The 26,572-nt window shown below is 42.6% G+C and overlaps 1 protein-coding gene across 1 annotated transcript; it reads right to left on the reverse strand.

Moving 5' to 3' along the window:
* Window positions 1–1,657: 1,657 nt before the first annotated feature.
* LOC128706745 (ADP-ribosylation factor-like protein 5B) lies at window positions 1,658–8,524 on the reverse strand. Its single transcript, XM_053801688.1, has 6 exons — window positions 8,479–8,524; window positions 3,380–3,495; window positions 3,001–3,093; window positions 2,635–2,760; window positions 1,787–1,896; window positions 1,658–1,706 (listed from the first exon to the last, which is right to left on the reverse strand). The coding sequence occupies exons 1-6, from the start codon at window positions 8,522–8,524 to the stop codon at window positions 1,658–1,660; spliced, it is 540 nt and encodes a 179-aa protein (XP_053657663.1).
* Between the last annotated feature and the right edge of the window lie 18,048 nt (window positions 8,525–26,572).

Here is a 26,572-nt window from a genome sequence, read left to right on the forward strand (position 1 = left end):
TACCTGTCGCTGCGTGTGGTTCACTTTTACCAATCCGAGTGAAAATTGATTAAACGTTTATATTCGGAAAATGAAATGTAAATTTTAAACACCATATTTAATATGTTTTAATAAACGAGGTGCTTTCGATACGTACATGTATGTATATATTTTGTTACTTTGTTTCCACTTGCTTTAACTATATAATGTAAGTATTTCTCATTCATTCGATTCGGTAGCAGTGCTTACACCATATGCATACCCACATACTTAACCTACGTCGAGCAACAAGTTGTAACACTGCACAGGATTTGATTTTCTCCTCAATACACTCATAGTTTGTCTCCCCTACACCCCAAAACATCCGGCTTCCCGATCCGGCTACCTAAACGCGTACATAATGTACAGATTAAACATTTCCTTCCTTTTTTGAGGGTGCACGCTCGTGATCAGATTGATTGATACGGTAAGAAACAAAGATAAAAAACTATACACCTTAAACACACACAAACACTGCACATTGGTGTCGTGTGTGTGTTTTTGTCATATAAAACATAAAATGCAAACCTTGCGATTTGCTGCTTCTTCGTACCTCTGTTCTGCTCCGGTGTCTTTTCATCTATCACTCTACCGCGTTACATCGAGCTTATCGGCTTGTTTCTAACGGCGTGCACCGTGTGTGGTAGTGATTTGGCTACTGAGTTCGGAATTTGCTCGTAAACCGCACCGCTTGACATATTCCCAAAGGTAGCAATCGCCAATTCAATTGTCCCCTATTGTAAAGTACCTGCTCTTATTAACATTGTGTATACAATTTGCATGAAATTTGCTATCGCTCCAAGAGTCGCTCTACATCCCATCCGGCACGCACATCATGCCAGTTACAAGCAAAAACTCTTTCTTCCACGATCGTACGACATTTGGCTATTTTTATACAACTTTTTTTAATCTCTATTATCAGGTGTTAATTGAGGGTGTCTCTTTCGCTTTCGCACTGTCACTGTTGCACATTCGTTTTGCTGTTTACGGTCAACAGAAAAGATGCATCCGCTGAGTGTGGATGCGGTGTTTATCTCGTGTTTATATGTTTACATTTTAAGCTAGTATATACTACTATTAAATCTTATCTCACAGTCGTATTCACCCGGCACAAGTGCGCGTTTATCAAGGTGCGCCCGTAAGGAAATCATTTCCACGTGTAACACCCTTTGCTTTTCCTTCCTAGCCTAAAGTTATGCTGTGAGTACTCCGCTATCTTACATCCTTTGACCAGCGTTAGTGTGTTTGACCGACGAACACAAGCTATGTTCGGCCAGGTCCAGCATGCTAACCTATGCATATATTAATCAATTCACGTTCACCGTTGAACGCGCTCTGTTCTAAACATTGGATGAATTCTTTTCTTTTTTAAATTTCTTGCTAGCGGTGCTTGTTTAACAGTCTCGAAAGGATTAAAGAAGACAACACGAGTTGGGCAAGGGATACCTTTGCGGCTCTCTGTTGAACTATGGAGTCAACGGTGCTCATGGTTATGATTTCTTTACCCCCTCAACACACGCGACAAGCTACCGCCTTACTGTTCGCTGCCTTGCATCCACGGACAGTGCAGTAGAAGGAATTGTGACCGGCGTTTGGTCCGGGTTGTAACAGAGCTACGGAAGTTTTACACAGGTGGGTGTCATTTCTTCTTAATCCTTTGTGCTATCCATTCTAATCCCTGGTACAAACTGAAATGGAAATAGAAATGTGCCGAGGTTGGATTAATGTTAATCTATGCGGAGGGCTTTGCACCGGCCAATCATTTTACCCTTCGCCCGTCAGTGCGCAACAGGACTGTATGTGCCACTGGTGATTTTTAATTGAGGTTAGGTCTAATTGTTTCGATATTTCAGCTGCACTCATCGAGTCTTTTAGATCCTGCAAAAGAACAGAAGGGAAGAAAGAAAGTTAGAGATATATTAAATCGGATCGCTTTTTTGGAAGCTTTTGAGCATCACTCCTTTAGAAGAAATAATCTTTCTGATATGCATCCCCATGGCGCATGGGGCCCCATTTCAAATAAGAATTTTCTTCTTTTGTATCTCGAGGTAGCTTGTACTCTCTAATGTTCCTATAGCTATGTTCTCAATATTACTACATCTAGTATACATGTAGTTTTACTTGATAAGTTGGCATTGACTAATGTTGATCGGTAAACATTGAATTCGCTCTGGTGAAACACTATAGTCAAAGGTTCTGGTACCAGCCAAATAGAAGAAACGTTCAAAGCAAGGCAAGGATGGCAGAAAGCAAGGAGACAGCATCCAAAGCAAGGATGGATCATTCCCAACAGGAAAATAATAGTTTCAACCATCCGAATGAGATAGATGTCGAAGAAGATGACGACTGCATACTAATCGAACCGGATATTAGCATCATCACTATATCAGACGCGGATGACGAACAGGAAAAACAAGGTACATCACCTAAGACTCTTTCCACCCGTGAACACAACATAACGATGGAAATGAGTACAGAAACGCCATGAATCCAACAAGAGAAAAAGGAGCAGCGGTTACTTGAAACTTTTACATTAAAAAAACCCTACACTATTGTGAATCTTAAAACTGGACCAAGTATATAAAATATTGAATCGGAAACTGCTCCGAAACTCACCTGCTTATTTGCGTACACTAGTAAACTAGCTTTCGTTAAGTCTTCATGCTGCAACATTTTGTACAATTCTTCGCGCGTCACCGCTAACCGTTCGCGATCGGTTGAGTCTATTACCATGATGATGAACTGAAAAATGGCAAAAGAAACGTGTTTGAATGTTACTACCATCCAGGCGCCTGCAAATCGCGTGAGAAGTTCTGCGGCTTGCAATAAATGGTTTACATATGCTTTGAGTCACATGGTGAAACCCCGAATAAGGTTGTCCCGTTGTGTGGTGTTACTATTTTTACACGAAAGGATGACGATGGTAATGGACAAACGTACGCCACGTGCAGCACATGGCCGGAACGCATTGATCCTGCTTACCTCTGTGTTTGTGTAGTACGTGCTCCATGCCGCCCGTAAACTCTGCTGTCCACCGAGATCCCACACGAGAAAGTGAATGTTTTTCCATACAATCTGCAGCACGTGTGAACCAGTGCCCACCCGTTGATAGTTTGGTGTTTGCATACGCAAAAGAAGCAAAAGAAACAAAGCAAACAAATGAGGTTAGTATAAGAATGTGCTCGTTAGATAAGCAGCTTATTTCGATTCGGTGTGGTGGCGGAAGCATATTCCACGCGGAAGAAAAATCTTTTCCACCATTCGCTACGTTCGTTGCTACGAAGAGAGCACGACACAAATTATGGAGCTTTTGTATCGCTTGAACGACTGTTTCTTTTCATCCTTCACGATGGCAAATTACCTCCTCCACGTTCGATCCGATCGTAGGGCTTGTGTGGACGACTTCGTTCATTAGAAACTGGTACAGGATGGTGGTTTTGCCGGCATTGTCCAAACCCACCATGACGAGTTTGTGTTCTGAAAGGGGGTAAAAATAAAGAAATAAAATATTGAATATTAGTTTTTTTTGCAGAACAAGGTGATAAAACAGAAGCTAAACATATAATACATAAACACGACGGATGTCAATGAACAAACAACCGTGCAAAACTCTTTCCCACTCTCTCTAAAGTTGTAAAACACACCTAATAAAATTAAATCATTTTGCAGACTGTTGTGACACCATACATGTTTTGCCCAATAGCGTCCAGAACGGGAGCAGAGAGCAATAAACATATGGGAAACATTAAAACCTTAACCGACTATCTACACGACGCGCTTTTACGCACATTTACGCGAGCGCGCTTTTATTTTGACAGTTGCAGCACAATGGTAAAGGATCATGACAGTTAATGGACATAATTTATTTCGATGTTTTAACTACAATATTGTTCAAATTCCATGACAAAAAGCAATGAATATCACATGCGGGTAGGAGAAACCCTTGACTAAATTAGTCAGTATCGTTTAATTAACGTATACATGTGTTTAAATTAGATGCACAATCTGGCTAGGGGTGCCTCAGTTCCAACCATGCCCATGTGTGTAAAACAAATCGTTTCCTCGCTCGACTGAAATGTCGGACAGTTGCAGAATATTTACCCGCAGGCATGTACGTATGCTGATCGAATGACTGCCACAATTTCTGTACGGTCACACGTACCCTGGAGTGTTTCGTTTAACTTCATCTCTACTGCTGCACCTACACATGATGCAGGGTTAAAGACCTCCCGATTAACCCCGGTTTAGGATAGCAATGTAATTGTCAATTAAAGCTGTATCACGATTTCGGTGTTCCAGCACCATGAGGTTGTTCCAGCTTCAACACGCAACGGCAACCAACAAGCAAGCCGAGCGAACTCACCCTATTATACATTACAACATCAACGTTAACCCGAACGGGTTACGCGTTAAACGCTCGATCGACCGTGACATTATCAGATTATACTCTCGTACACTTCCCTTCTATTACGCGGGAACGCATTAGACGGGACGGTTGATGTACATTATCCCACACATGATCTTCTGGTGCGAAGATCGTGGAGCAAAGTGCTGCTACTCTCCGCAAAAAATGGAGGGGTTTGCTAGCACCAACCACCGTTAAAAGTGGAGCAGTGGACATTTAAAACAACCCCACAGGGTCACAAGAATTAAGGCACACAAACACGCATGATCCGATCTTGACGATTGCGATGGATATCTGCTTTACCCCGAGTAAGGGTTGGTCAGGGTCCACTACTACCACACGCATTAACTCTCATTACGGCCACGGTAATATTAGCCGCAAACTTAAGCCAGTTGACCGATTAAGACCAACTTTACTTGGAACTTTTGATTGGCTGTGGCGGTGGGAGTCAGAAGTGATGTTTGTCAAGTTCGGTTCCAGTGCAGCAAACATCTGTAGCGTCTGGCGGCCACGTATGGAGTCGAGCAAACAAGCGAAAGTATGGTTAGGTAGTGATTTTCCACTGTGATCCACTGTAATGGGTATGGCAGACGTAGTTTATTATAATTTCTATAATCACTACCGCAGCTAATGGTCAGAGTTCCTCACATATTTGGGTTGAAATGTATGGCTTTATGGAACTACCAGTGAAAGTTAGACTTCGGTGGGGATGTACATAGAGGAATATATTGAATGTTGTACGCTTCAGTAAAGTATGCAATGTAACACTCATAATACGTCTAACCATTCGTTAAATTAACTCGAAATAAAACATATTTCTTGAAGTGTGGCTAGAACATAGTGACTTTCAAGAGACGATCTTTCTTGCCGATCAAATAGTGGAGTTGGGTAATGTGGCACTAAACAACAGTACCGGTCTGGGTTCAAATCTCGACAGTAAATGTTTTAAACTCAACATTTTTATTGAGCTAGTCACGTAGCACATGCAAGATAAATGAGGTAATATAAAATATATTATACAGTTTACAAAAATATGATCAATGAAATGCTGTTGCTACCGAAATCGCAATTCCGGGATTATTGGAACAAACACATTTCCTAATGTCAACGCAAGCGCCGCCGCCGCCGCCTACCTTAAAATCATGCTTTTTATGTAACATTTAATTGATTTATCACGCCAAATGACACCGCCGGGACACTGTCGGGGTGTTTTGTTGTCGGTCGTGATGAAATGTTTAAAATAAAACACACCCGATATGCCGCTATATATGCCACCGGGGGTCGTTCCAGTGAGTGAAACCGGACCAGTTTCGTACGCTTCACCAAACGCAACCTCATTCATTTTTTGTTGCCGTAGTTGTGGGTTGGTGGATCGATTTTTGCTGGCCCTTTTTTTTACTAGGAGCCTGCTGATAAATGCTTGTCTGTCGTATGTTGTTTCATCAGAGCACGTTGTACTGATAGGCTTGTTCAGTGTAGATTAAATTATTTTTTCCATGAAAAATGTCATGAATTGGGTAAAAAATGTCCAATACATCCAGTAATTTTGGCGAATAGTTTAAAAAAAAAAAAAAAGCGTCAAAGTCAATACACTTTAGCACCCCCCGGGCAAAAACAGTTCCCCATTCGAGCAGTGTGATGGAAAGCAATCGAGCTAATCGTTTCCCTCTAAATTGATGGTTTCACTTTTCAACGTGACCTTCGGAATTTAAAGTTCGACAGACGGTCTCTCGTTCGAAAAGAAGAGAGAAACAAACAACACCCTCAACGGAAGTCTGCAATCTGCGCGGAATTTGAAGGAAGGAGAGAAAATGATAGAAATGGTTTTAGTCACAGTCGTTTTATTTTGTTTATTTTTTGGGAGTTTTTGGCCCACTCTACTGTCCACAAGAGGAGGTAACAGCAAGCAAAGCTTTTGCGACAGAATCCATAAACTAGCGCTTTGCGAAACCTGTTGAAGTTGTGGAGTTTCGGTGCGGAACACGTTTTTGGTCTTTTGTTTGGCAAACAATCAACGAATTATTAAATGAATCCTTTTGATTCTGGGAAGAGTTATAACACCAGCAAGTGTCCCTAGAACCTTCCCGGAAATAATACAACTTTGAAGTGTGTGCAGCTTATTTGGTAAGTTTTTTTTTCGGTTTTGCATTGTGACCTCGTCTTGATCTGCCGATTTCCCGCAGTGCAATACTTTTAATTATTTATTTCAGTTTCGGAAAACGATCCGCATGCGATATGGAACTGATCTTGCTTGAGGGTACTTTGCCCCATCACTGTACTTAATTGTACCATATTTATGCAAATAATTATAAACACCAGATCATTATTTGTATTACTTTATTTTCCTTTTTCAAAGTGTCTGATTTGGTAAAAAGAGTTAAAAGAAACCCAATTTTAGGACGATTGGACGACTGTCGTGGCCTACAACACCGTGCAATTCGAATTTAATACATCATAAACCGAAATAATTAGATTACGACCAGTTTTTAAATCAATACCGAATAGCACGTTAACGATTAGACAATCCAGACAAGATAAACTTGTGTTGGGAAAATAGAATTCGAAATAATGATGTAAATTGTAGTCCTATATTTGAATATAACTAATGAACATTTTGGACAGTCCAAAATCAAGATTGTGAAACCAATTATTTAGCATGTTTACTTGCAATTTTCGTTAAGTATAACATAATTGAAGTTGAGGATACGCTCTAGTGTGCTGGCGGTCGAATGAATGGTCTTTCTAATGGTCTGAGGATCTTCGTAAGTGGCATTACAACCTCTGGAGGTCTAGGCTTGCCATTTCTGACTTTTTTTTTATTAACCCTGCTCGAGATAATCAGTTCTTTGTTCGCGAGATTAGTCAAATTTACATCTTTTGGGATTACCCATTTATCCGAACTTATTTAGTTACCCGGTACCCACAAACGCATCTGAGACATGGACTTTGTTCAAGACTGACGAATAGGCGAAAGTCATAAGTCTTGGATGACTCATGAATCTTTTAAATAGAGCTTCAGATTCTAAATCTGAATTAGATTCACCCAAAACTACTCACAATGGTTTTTTGTCCCGAATGTGTGGAAGGGCCCTTGTGTGAAACCGCTCCAATGATGAACTCCACGAGCTGTACGTTCAACTAATTAATACGTACAGCGAAATAGACTCATCAGGCTTCGGTGGGCTGGTCACATTATTAGAATGACACCGAACGACCCACCCTGTACAGTACTTTTAGGTCCTCCATATAGACAGAGGAGCCGTGATAGGTTCGAATTGAGATGGAGTTGTTACATCCATCAGAATGGTCAATGCCACAGAGAGGTAGTAGTGCCGGATAAGTAAGCAAGTAAGTAACTCTTTACAGCATAGGCCACACTTTCGTACACATTTTCCTATCAACTATCTAACATTTTAGCGATTGAATGTGTATTTAATGATCACCCTAGGAGACTAATTATCTATCATCTGCCTTTCCTTTCCAGGCGCTTGTTTAATGGTTGAGAAAATCTTTCCACCCGCGGAACACCGTTCACTAAACGAAACATACTTTCAATAATCCGTTTCTTTCGTTACAATCGGTGAAACATTGTTTACATTTCCCCGATCCCGGTGTGAAGCGACTGACAGCAGTAGATGCATTGTACGTTCAGTAACAACATGATAAGCAGAAAGCCCCACAAGCAGTAGGCGCTTCATATTTCGTTGATAAGCGCCCTGCGTACGGGTGAGCATGGTTGAACATCGGTTGGGTGTGGAAGGAGACATAACGCAATGGGTGAACAAAGAAAAGGGAGCAAAAATAGAGAGAAAAAAAAGACTCAAGCAAATAGTAGCGATGTTTTCGATGATGATGTTGCTGTGATCACGACCGTGATCGAGAGCAAAGACCTTTCACTACCGATGAAGAAAACGATACCCCGCGAACTGGGTTGGCGTGACGTCGTGGGTAGGGGTGGTTAGTGGGCTTCCATTCAAAATGTAGGCCAACGTACAATTTCATTGCCGTTGCGATACCGTTGCGGGTGACGTATGTCAATCCGCTTATTTGCTTACCTTCATTGCCGAATAAACTCCAGATTTTGGCAAACAGTAGCCCCATGTTGACGATGATGATGTGAACCTTGCTTGATGTGCTGCTAAAATCCACACACAGTAGGCTTTCCCTTGCAGATGGATGCAGCTTTTGACAGATGCAACAATCACGCACGATGGAACCAACAATACAGAACGCGCTAACACCACGCCATGAATGTCACAATGCAAAAGGAATTGGTCGGTTTACTTTGATTGCACTTTCGAAACATTTGTAATGAGAAACAGGCAAATAACGATGGAACACACACACACGCACACGTTGATTGAAACACACGCGAGTAAGGACAATATCCTGCCGCCGTCTCGAGGGACCTTTTTAGCACTGACAATCTGCACGACACCTGAAGCGAATCCTTACAATGGATTCCATCAGCACACGGCCATTACGATGGGGCTTCGGGCACGAACACGAGACAAACTGTTGGGGTTGATGTCTGCTGCGTTGCACTTGCTATTGTTGTTTTCAAAACACACACATGCACACGTGTACGTTCGCTTTTTTTTGTTGCGCTTCTTTCACTTGTTTCTTCTCCTCATCGCTTCGCACACTTCTCTTTCATTCAAGAAGCATTCATTACAGCTGAAAACATACGCACACACACAGGACAGCCACGGTGCGAGCGAAAGTGTTTTTGCTGATTTCTTTCTTTCGGTTCGTTTTCACTCTAATTGTTGTTTACTTGCCGTTTCTCCTGCGTGGAACGGATACGTGCGTGTGGGTATGAGGGGTTTCCTGTCCCACTCCACCATCATTCCTTTTTCCACGAATAAAGACAACCCCAATGTCGATAGCGGAACTAACTTATCCGAGAACCTTTCCTGGAGTTTCGCGCACTAGTCAGGATGTGTCTTGTGTCGGTCGTGTTTTCCAAGTATTTGAAGACAGTGTCGACACTCCTTGCAGATGAATAATAAACAAAAGAAAAAATCCACACCACCCTGACCTTTACTCAGCTGCTCTGAGTAGGTTTCGGTGTTTCGTTGTGGAGCAACGAAGAAATCTGCCGCCCTTGGTGATGTTGTGCGTACAGCTGGCAATTGTCTCGTTGCCTGTCGCTATGCGGACGAAACTGGTGACACGTTGAATATTGCTAAAAGTGAACAAAGATCACGGGAGTGTGCTGTGACGATTATCAGAGTACCTGATGATAAACACAGTAACCGAGGTCCAAGCTTAACAGTTTTTTTGTAACATTCACGCACACTTTACAAACAACAAACTTTCTTCACACACAGCGTACGACGCACGAAGGAAGCGAACGGAAATACATTACAGAAGTGTTTCATTCAAAATATTCATTACTTTTAACAAAATACAGCTAATGTACGGCCTACGCTGGTACGGGTGACATTTACTGCAGTGTCCGCTACACGAATGACATCCAAGGTGTATAAGCAGCGGTAATACACCACAATGCGAGAACGAGTGGTGAAAATGGTGAATTGCATTCATTGAACTGGAATTACATTTGAAAATTGGACTTATCTTGCTGGAAGCTGACCTATCATGCTGTAAAAATTAAGGCTAGTTTGTCAGAAAATATGTATTGAAATGATCCACCAAACAAAACTATTTTAAAACGTTATAAACCCAATTTTTATTTCAAACACTCAAATGAGTATGCATGCAGAAACAACCACCAACGACCGTTATCAACAGAAATTTCCTCACTTTTATTCACAAAGCTGAAATTCTGCATGCATAGTTCTGCTTTTTGTAATGTAAAAATTTTCAAATGGATTTGCAACGTGTAGACGGTGCTTTAAATTTATTGTGTTTGATAAGAAAAGCGATGCAAAAACTTTCTTGCAAAAGAACATTTTCATGCATTGCAGTTATCGACAAATGTTTTAATTAAGTCATGAACAAATATACCTGCAAGATTATAGTACGACAAAATAGAAGTCGCCTACTAGGGAAAATTTCATCATAAATGTGAAAAAACTAATTTGAAACAGAATGAAAATTTGTCACACCTCACCTTGCAGCAATCGTTATGTGGCACGTGCACTGACAGTTGAGTCGCGCAGCTATGCTGTCTGCTCGATTTTTTTTTATGTTTGTTGTTTTTTTCCCCACAAACGTAGATGCGTACACCATAAACTAAAATCGAACGATAGTTTGTGTGATGGTATGGTCGGTGTTTTTCATGCGAGTAAAGTAAGTTTTCGCGTATTCTTAACGCATTTTAAAAGTGTTTCCCTAAAACTGTTTCTATCGGTGATCCCATAAACATTGGCGGTGTGTTAGTGTGGTGCAAATGAAGCATAAAATGAAAACAATTCAAGTTTGTGCATGTTTGCGAATGGCGAAGGAAGTTGTTGATTGAAGGTAGAACAAAAAACGGAAAAAAAAAGTGTAAAGAGATAATCCCATCCAATGCAGTAATGTATTAAATAACGCGCCACGGTGTGTTTGGTGAGCAGGAAAGAAACTGTTCAAGGGGGAGGGAAGGGAGGATAAAATAAACAAAACTTGTTTAGCGTGCGTTTCGGCGATATGCTGTGCTATCGGTGGAGATATGCGATTACAAAGCTTATGCGGCACGAGGGATTATACTGCCAATCAGTGCGCTCAGTGATGTAGTGGGTAATGATTTTTTTTTTGGTTGTTGTTGGTGGCTTTGGTGTCAAAATAGTGTGTTACATGAACAAATAAAAAAAAACCATCAAAAATCAACGAGAACCATCGAAGAGACAGTTGCAGCCTGTGTTGCCAGCATGATTGACGGTAGGTTCACTTAATTTTATGTACGAATTGATTGTTCCGACTGCATTCTATAGACAGCTGCATAACGCCCGTGCACCGTGCCTTGTTGGTGGTAATAAACAAAAACGAGCGATAGCATAAATTTCACCCATAAAAGAGCATTATGTTATGAAGGGGTGGCACACTACCCAGGCGCACATACAACCCATTAAAAAAACAGAATTTCTTTGCCTCGTGCCCGTGACGCGCGGGGCTGCAATTAAACGTGCAACTCTCCAAGGGCCTCCTCCCCTCTACCTATTTTCCCCAAAAAATGGGAAGCGCAAGCGGATGCATCCTACGATTGCACTTTGTTTAAAATGGTTAAATAAATACACCGACACCACATTTCCATACCAACAGACACAGTTGGCGGTTTTTTGAGGGTTTCGTGTTCCCTCCTCGGTGGTTGCCCCGGTTCCGAGTAACACCAAGAAACGCAGCAAGCCAAGAACAGCAGCAGATGTAAACTTGTTAATCACAGAAATAACACTTTCCTTTGCGTAAACAGTACACCCGAGGCAAGTGCCAACCGTGGGACCAACTTTAGAGTTTGACGCAAGCCGGGTGGGTCATTTTTCGGAAGCGAAACTGTTTGCACCATACACACACACGTGGACGTGTGGTAAGTGACTAGAATAGTACGCGTTTGGTAGGTCCGGAAAATTGCATGGCAATCGGTTTTGTTGTTTTTCTTTACCCATTCCTACAAGCTTTCTGACGTGATTTTGCACCGTTTTTTTTTCTTTCTTTTAGGGTGGTTTAGTTGGTTCTGTCAACTGCAGCACGTACACTGCGGGTAATTTCCTTCCCATGCATGAGATTGTTTTTCTTGCCGTCTCATTTGCGTTTCACGGAATGGAACCATGAACCGCCACCAAAACAGCACACGTCCCACGAAACGATGATGAGTCTCTTGTTGTATGGTGCTGTACAAAGAGCCAACAAAAAAAAGGGAAACAGTTCCTGTCATCCGTTCAATCATGTTTAATCACCAGGTTAAAGAATTGCTGGACCGTGAAACGTCTATAACTGCATGCATGACGGTGTAGTTTTGATTGCTGCACACCCGAAAAAAAGACAGCACAGACGTGTGGACATGATGCAGAGAGTCATGGTGTGGATTTAACACGAGAAAAATGCTTCAAAAACACACAATATTGTGTAGCATTGCGTTTGCATTAAACAGCAATATAACGCCGTGAAATTCTGAATTCGATTCTTGGTTAAGTCCGTATTTTAATTGACCCGGAGGTTGGGTTAGGTGTTTTTTTGCTCCAAATTTCTCATTTTTAGAAATTCGACATTTTTTGACATTGATCCTTACGTAACCCTCGGGCAGGACAAAGAGATCATCTTGCCCAATATCGACGGATCTGACGGTCTTTAGAAGATACTATTTTTCATTCTGTCATCTTACGTGCTCGAGTCGTGCCGTTCGCAAAGTGATATTCATGGGTCGTGATCGTTCTAGTGATGGCCACGTGAGGATGAGGGTGAGACGTGACGTGAGGGTCGTTTAGCAATGGCGGCTCTAAGGTTGTTTTATAAAAGCTTGAAAATGATTCAAAAATCTTACATTCATTCTCGAAAACGCAGGAAAATGTAAGGAACTCTAGAAACAAACCTGTGGAAAATCCTGAAAAAACTCACTTGAGAAACCAGTAGAAAACTGAGGCAAAACCTGTGCCTACTACTGTTTCACCTCTGGTTCTACCTATAACCTACCTATACCTGGAGTAATTAAATTAGTCTGGATCAGTTTATGGTAGTGTTTGCTTAATGAATCTTTCTGTCATCTGAATCTTTAGTGAGGAATCATTCGGATCCGGAATCAACTCTCACAACGTTAATGAATCCTCCGAATATCCGGAGGATATTCCGGAGTCTAAAATATTCGAAGTAGCCAGAAGTAGACTGGAGTCGACTACGAAACTTCCAAGGAATTGAGGTAACTCTAGTGGTAGTGAAATCATACGGTAAGGGGTGGTATGGCACGTTGTAAGGGTAAAAACTGTTCAAAACTCCGAGAAAAACTTCATAACAATTCACTGGGAACATCAGACTGAAAACTCCGATGAAAACTTGTTGATAACTACCTTCAATTCCGGTAGAATATTCATTGAAAATTCCATGAAAATCTCACTGGACAAACCTTGTCTAGTTGTAGGAAATTCCATAGAAAAATACATCAATCCATAGTAATCCGAGTAGTTTTTGAGAAGTCCGGAACGGGCCGAATTACTTGAAGTGGTCCGCGGCAGTATTGGATATTCGCATCATTCGTATTATTCGTGCTGGAATTCCAAGTTATCGGAGTTATTCCTTGAGGAGCCTAAAGCAGACCTGAGTAATCAGAGTAGTCCTGGTCAGTCCGGATGTTTGTAATTACTACGAGTAGCACAACTGTGGAAATCCCTATAAAGAAAGGCTACAATCTAGAGTAACCTAAGTATTCGGAATAGTCTAGAGTAGTCTCGATTGTGTTGAGTAATATTCCAGAGCATTGGAGTTAATTCCACGCAAGTCGGGTTTTCATTAAAAAACTCTTGATTTCACTGTGGATTTCCCGTCACTTATTTTTTATTTAAAGCATCTCAAAAATATCCGTGAATTTTAATTTTTTCCAGGCACAAAGCACAATTAATGTTAGTGTCAGTTGCAATCCTGTTTTTTTCCAAACGTGCCCGAACGTACGTGAAATAATTAATTCATCATTTAGCACATTTAATTGTGTGACTAACGGTGTACCAAAAGTGCAAAAAGGTGCGTTCAGCTCGGTTAACGCCCGTAGGGCAACGTGTACATCGAAATTCAATTATTAGTTACACAAGAAATTGTGCAAATTATCAAACACGCACAACTGTGCACAAACGGTTTGTGTGGTTTATTTTACGCTTTACGGAAACGATGGAGTGACTGGTGCGAAGGCATGTTGATTGATGAGTTTGAGTTTGTGCATTGATTGAAGGATACCCGGAAGTGTGTATAATTCCTGCCGATAGCCATCAATTTCATATTTTTACGTTGAACGTTCACAGGAACAAAAAAAAACACACACAAGCGTTCGATGTAACGCATAGAACCGTGTCGAAAATTAAATTACATTTAAATGAATTTCGGTTTCCTGAAGCACCTGTCATTGATTCAAATTCCAACCACTCCTGAATTTGTTTGTCATTGCAGTTTGCGTATCGGTTTCGATTCAAATCGCTGAAGGATTGTTCGCTGGCTGACACTTGTGCCATACTGCTGGCACACTTGATTTATGCATTCCATTGGTTGCGATTAGTTTTTGCCTGCACGGGACAAACAGAACCACACAAGTTCCGTGTTCGAGCGCGGGGAGGAACACAGCATCCATCGCATGCACACTCATTACACCATCGAAAGCACACCCTGGCGCTGGATGCCAGGTGCTCATGCACCGGTGGGGGCCCCACACTAATCGAAGCCACTAATCGAAAAGGTCACCCGGCACACGGTAACTTGCCGCCATACATGTCCGTTTAGCATACGCAAACAAATCAACAGATGATGATTACATGTGCGCAGCAACCCTCGCACCGATTCGCCCAATGCGACAGGAGCAGCAGCCGCCGCAGCAGCAGACAGGCTTGGCCAGTTTTGCACGAAGATAATGCATCTTTATGGCCTAATCCTTGTGGACGGTTTCGTTGCGAGACGACCCTGACTGGGCCCGCGCGATGCATCTAAACCTCCACGTACGCCACGGAGAGCCTGCGCTTAGGTCTTAACGTCGTACTGTGCCATTAAAAAAACCCTCGTACCGAGGACTTTGATCGATAAAATGTGCTCGCTCGATCGAGTGATTGCGCGCGGTACCGGTTTTTTTTATCCCTCTACTGTGTGATCATCAAACACACACTCACTCCAGCGACCAGCGACAGGAAATAGCTGGCAGATCTTCGTCGATCTTCATCTCCCCCCCCTTTTAGTGGGTGAAGGCGCACAGCACCAGTTGACTCATGACAGAGCCGCGTACTTTATGGGCGTACAGGCCTTGCGATATTTTACCGTGCCGTTTTTCCTTCTTTTTGTATCAATATTGTGCCAACACAGCCCGTGCAGACATTCCGTGGCGCATTATCATCATCATCATCTTCATTGGCACATTATTGATTCGTGTGGTACAAAATGTTTCACCTCGGCAGCGTCTCCAAAACCCGTCGGAAATGCCTTTAGCGAGGTGGAAAAAAAAAACTTCGTTTCACAGCATTTGTGAGTGTGTTTTGCTGGACGTACGGACAAAAAAGCCCTTGGTCAACCGGATCGGTCCAACTGCGGCCCGGACGGACGGTCTCGTTGCGTGGCGAATGATTAATGCATTAATCATCGGCTGTTCGGTATCGGTTTTGTTTGCCGGGGCCAATGGTTTTGTCGGGGTACTGCCGTTTATGCTGCCAGAACGAACGCGGGATTAAATGTACTTTCGTGCGCGGTGCGGGAATTGCTTCGTGCCGATCGTAGCCTCGGTCGGGATGGACGGACTCAATTGTGGGGCCACCGCTGCATTCGGCTCAGGTGAGATGCCTCCCCCGATCGGTTGCATCACTCCAAACCCGCGGTCGACCCGGCATGGTTGTACGGCATTGGGCGCCATTTCGTCGAGGGAAGGGCAGTTTTTGCTAGGGTGCTTGTATCGTGATTAATTTTTTATTCGCCGGACATCTGACTCGCGGCACCAATCAAGAAACGGTGGTGCTGGAAAATTGTGCTTTTTTTCTGTGCATTAAAGCACCCTTTGTTTTTTGCAATCAAATTTGAAGGAAAATTATGCATATCGGATCACCCCGAATCTTGCAATGCATTTTTGTCACCCGGTTGAGCTGGCTGGCGGTCATAATGATTGCCTGATGTAGGAAATCACGACTCGTGATGGGGTTTTGCATTGTTCACTTGCGCAAAGTTTGACTGTTCGATGAAGATGTTGATGTTGTATAAGAATGTTGTTTCGCAGTGTATTAGGGTTAATGGTTGGTGCTTCGTTTCCTAATGGCTGAAAGAGTCTCAGTGTACTAAAGATTGCAGTAGTTTAGTATTAGCCCTTACGACATTTTTTATTGCAGCGCCCTTGGTGGCCATTTTGTTGAAACCTTTTGACGGCGACTGTACTGTAAATTTCTGTGGGGAAAGAATTAGTAGTCTTTAGATTAAAAATGAATAAGTTATGGGCTCAAAAGAGTGAGTTCTTAGGGCAATAGCGATAAAGCTCAACTTTGCAGAGCTGAGCTAATCATGGATCAAGGATTTCTATGATGAAGTTGGTTTAAGACTTGGTTAAGAATTGAGACAAATACAATACTAGAACTGATTTGAACATGTTCACGAAAAGGCTTAGGTTGATGATAGGCTACCAAGCACCCAAATAGGTTCTTTGAAACCTTGGAAAGGGATGTTTACGTGCTAGTGAATGACAAATTCTACATGAACCTCAGGAAACGTCCAGGACACTTAATAAAGTTTAGGTGGCCACTCCACTGGGAAAGGTAGCTTCTAACGCTCGTGTTCGTTAGTAATAAATGTAACTTTTCAGATTTTTATCAAAAAAAGTACTTTGAAAATCGTTTGCTACCTTCGAAATGCCAGACAAATTATGTTAGATTCGTCGATATTAGAAAAACGTCAGTGTTACTTCAGTAGTGCGATATCAACCAAGCGGCAGAATATTTGCCACAAAACAATGAATCTTTCAAAGTGTCGACAGTGCCATCCAGTAGAAGACATATTGAATTGCAATGGAAAGAAACTTTAAATTATGCAATATGATACATGAATCTCAGATCACAGATGGTAGTTGGTAGGTAGAATAGAATCATCTAGAGAGTGGAGTGGAATGGAGAGTGAAAACGCTTGTGCAGACATTCTTGAGACACATGAATGTTTGAAGAATTCATACGAAGTATGAGGAAGAATTGATTGATTTTTTAAAAGATGAAATATTCACTTGAGCACAAACAGTCATTGCTAAGTCAAACCAATCTCTTAAAAAGTAGTTGATTTTCTGTGGTCAGAATTGATGTGTATTGTTAATACAGACATAAAACCTCATCACTTGCAGTTGGACATACCTAAGGCATGGTTAAAGTTAGCCTAAGTCTCTGCTAACCTCCGGAGTGATGAACTACTAGTTGGCAAATGAAATAAATCCAAGGGAAAAAGGACAACTCAGAACAAACCCCAACGCTCAAAGATTTATAATCTCATGCAGAATTAAGTTGGATCGCTAATGGCCGACTACCTTATCTTAACCATAAAATTATCCTGGGAAAAGAGCAGATGGAGCCAAACTGTTTCAAAATGAAATCTCCTAGCAAATGAAGGGTTAATTTACAGTAGATCACTGCTTACTTATTAAATATCACCGATCCCAAGGCATTCTTCCCTTTTGGAGTCATTCGAGTACGGTGTAACAAATAAAAGCAATCTGGATTTTGTTTCATTCATTCAACCAATCAATCTAAATCCGTAGTCCATTATATGCCCGCAAGACACGGCGATACGGTGCAAAACCTTTTGAACCTCCGTGCGTTTGATTCATCCGTTCCCGGACTGTTCCGGGGGGATCCCGGTAAGAAACACCTAACCCATCCATTCGCAAATGAAACCCATGGCTGTAGCAGCAGTGCACGCGGGTTTCATCACCCGCTTTGGACCGAGTAACCCAACACCCCATCCAGTGCTCAGCTCCGTTCAGGTCTCAATCCTATCAAAACCCGGGGAATGCACCCGTACGGAACAATTAGCCCCCCATCCGGGGTACGCAACGGGGGAGATTTATTTACTAAGCGCACCATCGTTGTCGGTGTCGTCGTCTTCTTGTCATCCGATACAGATGCTGTAACGCGATGCAGTGACAGCTTCGCACCGTAGAATATTCACTCCTTGCCGGTGTGTTTTGTGATAAATTTCCCGCACAGTTTACAAGACGCTCGGTTTTGGCTTTTGAAGTGAAATTGAAAGGGAGTCCCCCGGAATGGGCTTTTGCAAATCTCGCCTTACCAGCAAACAGCCCAAAAGGGTGGCTGCCCTACCGTGTGCCCATTTGCAAACAAAAGCGGCAAGTAATTTTCTTGCTCTCCACCCTTGCTGCGCTTGCTTGTTGCATCGTCTTCCGCATTTTCCTAACCTTGGAACAGTGGAACTAGCCCATGCTCCGGGCGCAGGTCACGTATCGTGTAACACACGTACGTGCGAAATAAAACCGGAACCAGGCCACTGCACAAGCACACAAGCCCGGTTGAAGGCGAGTAGATTGCCGTGTGCAACACACACCCCCCGATCGGTGGCATAGAATTGGAGGAAAAATCCTTGCTCGTCAAGCGGCGGTTTCCATTCCGTTTATCCACCATTTGCTGGTGGGATTAAAGGCACACCGGGGGTGACGACACCGGTGGTCCCGCTGACTTGCACCTCCACACCATCTTCAGGCTTTACTTTCGGATCCCTCACCGCGTGATCGTCTTTAGAATGTTACGCAAAGCATCTAGAAGCCAGAAGTGTGATACTCAGGCGACTATAAAAGCTCGCCCCAGAATTGGGGATGTATGTGTTTGCCGTGCCATAGAAAACCCGTGCGCGCTAGATTCAGCCTACAGGCGCCGATATCAATAGCTGGCAGCGGTGTTGGCACATACCACGTCACCTTCACACACACACTTCGCGGTTCTCTGGTGCTCTTTGTCTGCTTCGCTGCCGGATGGAACGTTCACTGGCACTGGCGAATTGCGATTGGCCATCCCGCGATGCATTTTCTCGTCGCCCGTGTGCATGTGTTTCTTTTATTTCATCTCCACAATCAGAAACTCTTGAAGGGAGCAAAGCGAGAAGCCGAGAAGGGAGTGAATCGTGCATCAGCATCGTTCCACCAACGGTTGCACCGAAGCACATAAGACAAAGTAAACGAAATGCAATCGATTCATAATCCGCGAAAAGTTGCCACTTCCGTGATACAGTGCTGGCGTGTATGCTACCCCAGGCTGGCGATGAAAATTGTTTTATTTCGTTGTGCGGTTGGTCCTTGGGGACTTTCCTCCCCGGGACTTTCCGGCATACATATTGGAAGGTTGGAATGTAATCGACCTTTCGCGATAAAGAATATGTGAATTACTGTTGATTTTCTTTCCAAGCTCAGAAGATGAGAAGCTTCTAGCGTGTGTATATGAGTTTGCAATTTTTATGGCGGATCGGAAACAAAAAAAAAAGACGAACAGGAAGAATAGAACCAGTTGAAATTAGAGCACAAAACTACTATTGTAAAATACAATCGAATTATATGATTGCATAACATTTCGTGGTTTAATGTAATAAATCAATGTAAAACATAATTAAGAAAGATAGTGGACAACTCTATAAGCCGATACTATAGAGCAATTCATTTACTTGTATTTGCTATAAATTATGGCGAGAGAGCTTAGAATGAATTACTGTCAGTTCTTAGTCAAAAGGGCAAATGAACAGTAGGTTAAAAAGCGGTAACAGGCGCGTAGGTATGTTGAAGTGATTTCTCCTTTCGCATTTAGTGAAACTCTCAACAAAAAATTAGAGGAAGAAGTATTAGAGTATTTAAACTAATATTTTTTTACTACAATAGTGAGTTATAGAACATTACTGGTCTTGTGTAATACGTTGAGTCATTCATGTGAATCTTCAGTGAGAAATCATTCAAATCACAAATCTATTCTTAACTTCTTCATCAAATCTCAAGGATTCATGTCTTCCCATCATTCCCTTAATCTTCTAAGATTCTTTTCTGAGATAGAATAACGCATCCTCATCGAATTATCAATAGAATTGTGCAATCGAATGGGGACTGTACTTGGGTTATGATTCCTTGGAGTTTAATGAATCATTGAAAATCCTTGAGGATTTATATATCTACGAGAAGTCATAAATTTATGACGATTCATCAATCTTCAGGGATTCATTAAAGCAAAAGAATCCTCAAAGATTCATGAATCTTCAGAAATTCAAAGTCATTCATTTAGATACATGATCTTGAAGCTCCAGTGTTTCCCAAGAAATCAAAAGAATCTCATCGCACGGGTTGGTATCTTCTGAATAACCCGTGTACAATTCCTGTAATAGCCAATAATTGATCCAACATGTAACTGCAGCAACTATTGTGAGGCTCGTGCAAAGTGGATCATAGAACAGCCAACTTTTAAAGCGCTGTAACAAGGTCTTTCCGAAAACGACAACCTCTCCCAACCGCCCCCTCCGCGGGGAGTGCGGTTCGAACTCTCGTTATTTATTTATTCGTCCCACTTCACCACTATTTCATGCCCCGCCGGCAAATCCGTTTTGAAAAACGTGCACAAATCCTTTACAGCATATTACGATTCCATCGACTTACGCTCTGCCGTCTAACGTTCGCGGACCCACCCTAGCGCACGGTGGATGCCCGCAGGTTCAGGCACCTTACAGCGTTACAGATGCGCCCAGCGGGATAAAACCGACAAAATGGAACCGCGCGTTGGGTGGATGCAAACCCACCACCGATCGGTACCGACCGGTGGTTCGGTGTTGTGGAGCGCAAAACTGCACAGATTGAACATTGAAACTCATAAGCTCCAATCAAACGTTGTTTTGCGTTTCCTTCCGTTGTTGTTCCGTTGCGAAATCCCCCTCCCCTTTCCACCGCAGAGGAACTTCCATTGGTTTCACAGTTCCCACTCCCGACCCAGGCTCACCCCTTTTGGTATCGTCGTTGGCAGATGGTTTCGCAATTTCTTCGCACTCAGCTGACGGGGGTGCGTGTTATATTTCTTATTTTGTCAGCCTTTTCCATCGCCGTGGGTACAACAAAAAAATGGTGAACAAAATCCCCACGGATCGGTGTCCTCTCCTAGCCGTTCGGCTGGGATTTTTAGTAAATATTGCGACAAGACAACCCGAGCGCACTCGGCAATCACAAGCGATGCGGGCAAGAACTTATTGGTCATGGCAGTGTTGGGGGGAGTTTTTTTTTTTGTTACCTTCCTTTTCTTTGCGCGTGCCCATGTTGCCCGCGAATGCGGCGCGTTTCGGTTGCGGCTCATCGAGCGAACGGCTTAAAGGCGCAATAAGTGAAGCTTTGGTCTGTCTCCGCCAGCTTTGTTCCAGTGCCGTTTTGTTCGCGAACCATCGTCGGTCGGAACAAAAGACTACGGCGACTACGGGTGTGTGTGTGTGTGTGTGGCAAAACGGGCTGTCTTGCCCATGTATTACTCATATATCACACAATTTATGGGGATTTGCTTTGGCTTTTTTAGACAACCGCAACGCAGCGCATCGGCGTTGGTTTTGTGTTGGTTGTTGTTGAAATGTTTCCACGCGACACCGCCACGGGAGAAGTGCCCGTATCCGCTAGAATTCACTTGCAAGCTTTCAAACACCGTACCGAGTCTATTCCGCGATGCAGTGGTACACTAGAAGATGTGTGAAGTGAGAACAATATCATGACACTTTTTTGTTCTGTTTGGTCGGCATGTCTACACCAGTAGAACGCAAAACTTGACCACAGACTACACACTTCGGTACGGCATACCGAGCGGCTAGAGTTTCATGGATCCTTGGCTCGGGATCGGGAGCTTAGAATGGTTGGAATTTTTGCTTCCGTCCGTTTTTTTTTATCTGGGGGGCTGGACGTAAACGGGGAGCACCGGGAGTTGCCGGTGGTGACAATTTGTGCACAGCTGGCGTTTGGGATTTTTCCCTCGTTTAAAGCGTGTTGCATCTTGCGTTACGCGACTGATGGTCCATGATGCATGGCCCGTGATGTTTAGATTGTCAGCTTTCCTGGTATCGAAAGCGATTTTTCATGTTGGAACATTAGAAGGTTGTTTGTTTGTTTGTTTGTTTTTTTTAATATGTCAGTCTCTCAGCCTTAGTATGATGAATACACTGGTGGCAATAAATTTAATAACATAACCATTTTTGACCACGTCATGGAATTATTTGAATAACTCTTTTGGATGTTGGAATTTTTATATTTTGTTTACATCGTCAGGAATTCTGAGACATGTTCGATGGTAACACCTGCGTAGTGCAAAGTAGATAGACCAGAGTAGTCCAAAGATATAGATTAATAGACAGAGACACCGTCACAATTTTCTCGTCTAATATGTATAGTCTGTGATTTAACATTAGAACGAGAGGCGTTTTAAACATTTGATTTTATTGTAAGGCGCCCTTCCATTGTTTGGAGAAGGAAATATCTGCAAACTAATGTGAATTGCAGCGTATTAAATGGCATGCTCATTATAAAAGAATCCAGCAAGCATCCCGGACTGAACTTGATAAGAGTAGTCTGAAAAAGTCCTTCTGCTAAGGTTAATGCCGGTTATAATTAATACACAAACAAGCGTTTAATACAAAATTTTTATTTATTTAGCAATTGCGCTACACGATTTTGGTAACATCGATCGGACATTGCAAAAGTCGTTCTTTTATGCATATTTACACCAGTGTAAGAGTGACTTGTGACAAATGATGATTGTCTACAGTAAAAATTACATCAAAACTGTGCTATAAAAATCTGTATGCTATAAAAAGAGTACTTATAGCATGTAGTTGACATGTAGCCCCGACCATCCACTACTATTGTGGATCTTGAATCTAATCCGAGAGCAAAATCTTTTATACCAGAAAAATGTAAAGTCAACCTTAATTGTTTGCTCACAATACATTTTCGGTGACATTTTCATTTGTAACAAAGTTATTGGGCAGAATAACACGACATTATCAACATATTGTTCTACTGTGTTTGACATTGGTGTAAATTTATAACCTAGACATTAAATTTCAAACTTGGACCATATCGGAGACTACTTTAAGTTTAAAAATAATTTATACTTCGTTATTCCTTACGCCATACTTGCATGGCATAAGTTACGAAACTCAAAACAATCAACATTTGTTAACGTTCTTGCCTGGATTTATCGCATCGCAGTATCGCATTACCGTCACACAGCCATGTATTTGTTAACCTTTACAGCAACGAATTACCCTTTTGCACATAAATAAGATGGAACATTGTACGACAATTGGGTTTAGTTGTGTCATTTTACCATCCCCAATCCGTCGGTTGTTTTCGACATACATTAATCAATAGCACGTAAAAGGCTTAAATTGGCTTTAGCTTGTAATCCGGTGGAAGAAATTGTTTATGGTTTCACTTCGTGTTTTTTTTTTTTGTTCTGTGTGTTCAAACACGCCCTGCTCTTTTTGTAAGTCTATCTATTTTTAAACCCCCCACCCGTGTCAAGCCCGTGGGCACTCTCGTGCGCCATGAACGGTCGCTTGCCAAACGGTCTTCCCTTTTGCGTCGGGTTCCAGTCTGTATGGGAAGACTTCCAAAAAAGGACGCACCGTGCGGTTAGGTTCTTCATTTGCACTTCGATCGATCGATTGATCATGGTGATCGGGAGGGCGAACCGTTCGCCGGTTCATTTCCCTTCCATTTAGCCCGGCCAGTTTCGTCATCGTGTCGCCACGATCCTTACCCGGTTTTCGGGTTGGGAGGGAACTTCTTTCGCTCCCAGCGCCTATGATGTAAGCCAACGGACAAGGGAGTTTCGGAGGCATTCGTTATATTTACCGGTACGGTTCGCCAATCGCCAAATCGTGGCTCGATTACGTTGGCTCGTTAGCGTGTTTTTTTTTTTATGAAGAATGGACCGCGATGCTATTTTACGGCGCTGACCTTTGCACCGAGTGTGCCGAAGGTCCGAAACGGCCAGACACTGGCCCCTGGTGGAGACTCACTGGGAGCCCCTGCTTCGACAGGTATGCTTCGAATGCGTTTCCAGTGAGTGTTGTGTCCGTTCGGGTTTTATGCAATAGGGAAACGTGGCCAATCTTTACGATGGTTCGTTAGGGTAGTCGTGCCGACTCGTCACCGGTACAAACCAGCTGTTCGGCAGTGCTGGTTGTCGCCTTTCGCTGCCCCAAAAAAAAAAGGTCGCGTCTTCATGCTGGACTGCATCCTGGATGCATGGCGGACCTTCATGCTAATCACATGCCCCTTTAGGTGGAATACCCCCGGGGGCAGGGATGGTGTGAACTATGGCCATCCGCAGTACAACCCGTTGGGATAAACGTCGCCCGTTCGTGCTCTGTTCCATCTCAATCGTAACTCTTTCGAGTCCGTCCGTCGCTTGGCGATTCTCCCGAGACATATTTCAGTCAGTTTCACAACCCGAACCAGCATGTGCATACGTTCCTTTTCGCGCACGATTCGAACCAGAAGGCGGCCGGACTGAGGTGTCAGGTTTCGACCGTTTGTCGTTACACGAAATGGGCATACGTCGGGGTGTCTCTCCCGGTGGGTTTCCGCCCTTTCCACCCCCTTAGCCCTTGGGTAACTGGGTGGGTAGATTACGCAAACGAGCGTTGTTTATTGTAGTCCATCTAGCACCGGGACGTACAAGGGACGCACTTTCACGTCCGATCGGACCCTTTCGGGAACGACTGGGCTTGCTAGATTTTCATTAGCTAATTTAGACACCGGGCGAGTGTTCACTAATCATGCGGTGCTGCTCGTGCTGTGTTGCACCCTAGGTAGGTCCGTCGTACGGTAGGTAAAATCTTCCCTTGGTTGGGAATTGTGTAGGACTCGGTGCGCTTAGGACACGTCAACATGAAAAATGGAACATAACATTATGTTGGGTGAAAGTGCAAAGAAATTCTCCTACGAGTAATTTAAGTTAATTTCTGGTAAATATTGAGCTGATACGAAGAAACATTGCTAAAGCATTTTGTTTTTTTCAATTTTTATTTCAATTTTACCATAGGTGTACTCCATCAAATCAATTTCAGCACGACTTTCAGGTTGCAGTGACGATCAGTTTTTATAGTTTAAAATTTTTAAAACGATTGTAAGATAACTAGAAACATGTCTATTGAAATAGAAATGCTTCGAAAACATATCGGGAATGCCCAGTGAAACACATCTTCAAATTAGTCTTCAAACGCAAGTGGAAGATTTGATATATTAAGATCAACTTATTTGTTTTAATCACTTCAAGGTTACCTCAAGATTAACTGAAGAATGGTGCTTAGGCACGCCTCAACTCTCTCAAATGTTGGATGGTTTTGTATGTCATTCGTTTTGCAAGAGATACAACTGATTTCAATGATGAGAAGTACTGCAAAATATTGAACGAACGAACATGATTATTGTTAACTGTCAACTTCTTGACTGGTATATAAATGTGTTGCCAATTAGTTTACTTGCTATTTTGTGTTGTGTTTTAACATATTCAACATCGTATCACCTAAATTATGATGCTATAATTCAAGTCACGACCCTACGATAACTCTCTCGATTTTGATACGGAGTTGAAAATGTTAAAGTTAAATATACTTATCACAATTTTCGTACAAATTCATATAGCTTTTACATTGTTAATAGGAGTTATAATCCTATCCACACTCGATAAACCCTAGTTGATCTGAATGTATCCATTTCTGGATACTTTACAGGTTGAATATGTTGAGGAATTCTTTCCAATTTTTAAGCCTTGGTTTGAATATTAAGCTCTTGTGTCCGAAATTCATGTCCTTGATGTATCAGATTACAGTATTTTACTTTTCTTTCCATTTTTAATAAACAACCCTGTAATGTGTGCTAAATTCGTAGAAGGATATTTTTCCATAATCTGGAGCAAACTTTCTCCGTTTTATTTATGTCGCATCATTGCACGGTATTCGTATATACCACTAGCAGTAAAGCGCCATTACACGAATGGATTGCTTCAACTTTATTTATCTTTGAAAGTATTATACGCTTTACGGTGTGCGCTTGTACGCAGATTTTCACGATCGAAAGTTCGGGATTTTTCGCTTTCCCAGATTTTTCCTCCCCATGCTGTTGTTTGCTGTCATATGTGGCGCAGTTCTTCGTATTTTCGGGCGATGAGAGGGAAAAGTTTATGACAGCCAATGTGTGTCCCGGTGCGAGATTCGCCCCCGGGTCCGGGTAGTATAGCCTGTCCATGAAAAAGTTCCGTTGTGTTCCCGGGCATACCCCGGTAATTGCAGCGCTATTTGCACATCCAGCTAATTACTTTCCGCCCGGTCGAATGGGTGGAGTGGGTCTCCGTCCCGTTGGTGTCATCGGGAGAGGAAATTGTTTTTCTCCCGCTTTCCTAGCAAAAGGATTTCCCTCCCGGGTGGCGGTCTGCCTTGATCTTTTGCACGAAGAGAGTTATTTCCATTTCCATATCTCCACTCGGCGGTAACCTTTCTTCTTGCGAAATGGTGGTGCCCTCTAGACATGGGGAAAGCTGGACGAAAAAT

The sequence above is a fragment of the Anopheles marshallii genome, chromosome 2, assembly GCF_943734725.1.
Source record: "Anopheles marshallii chromosome 2, idAnoMarsDA_429_01, whole genome shotgun sequence".
Taxonomy (NCBI): domain Eukaryota; kingdom Metazoa; phylum Arthropoda; class Insecta; order Diptera; family Culicidae; genus Anopheles; species Anopheles marshallii.

Excerpts from the sequence above, each read along its gene's own strand:
- LOC128706745 (XM_053801688.1), bottom strand. The coding sequence starts at position 8,524 with ATGGGGCTACTGTTTGCCAAAATCTGGAGTTTATTCGGCAATGAAG. Across the intron at positions 3,094-3,379 it reads TCGGATCGAACGTGGAGGAG|ATTGTATGGAAAAACATTCA; the intron begins GTAATTTGCCAT and ends CACGTGCTGCAG. Across the intron at positions 1,707-1,786 it reads TGCGCACTGACGGGCGAAGG|TTTGTACCAGGGATTAGAAT; the intron begins GTAAAATGATTG and ends TTTCCATTTCAG.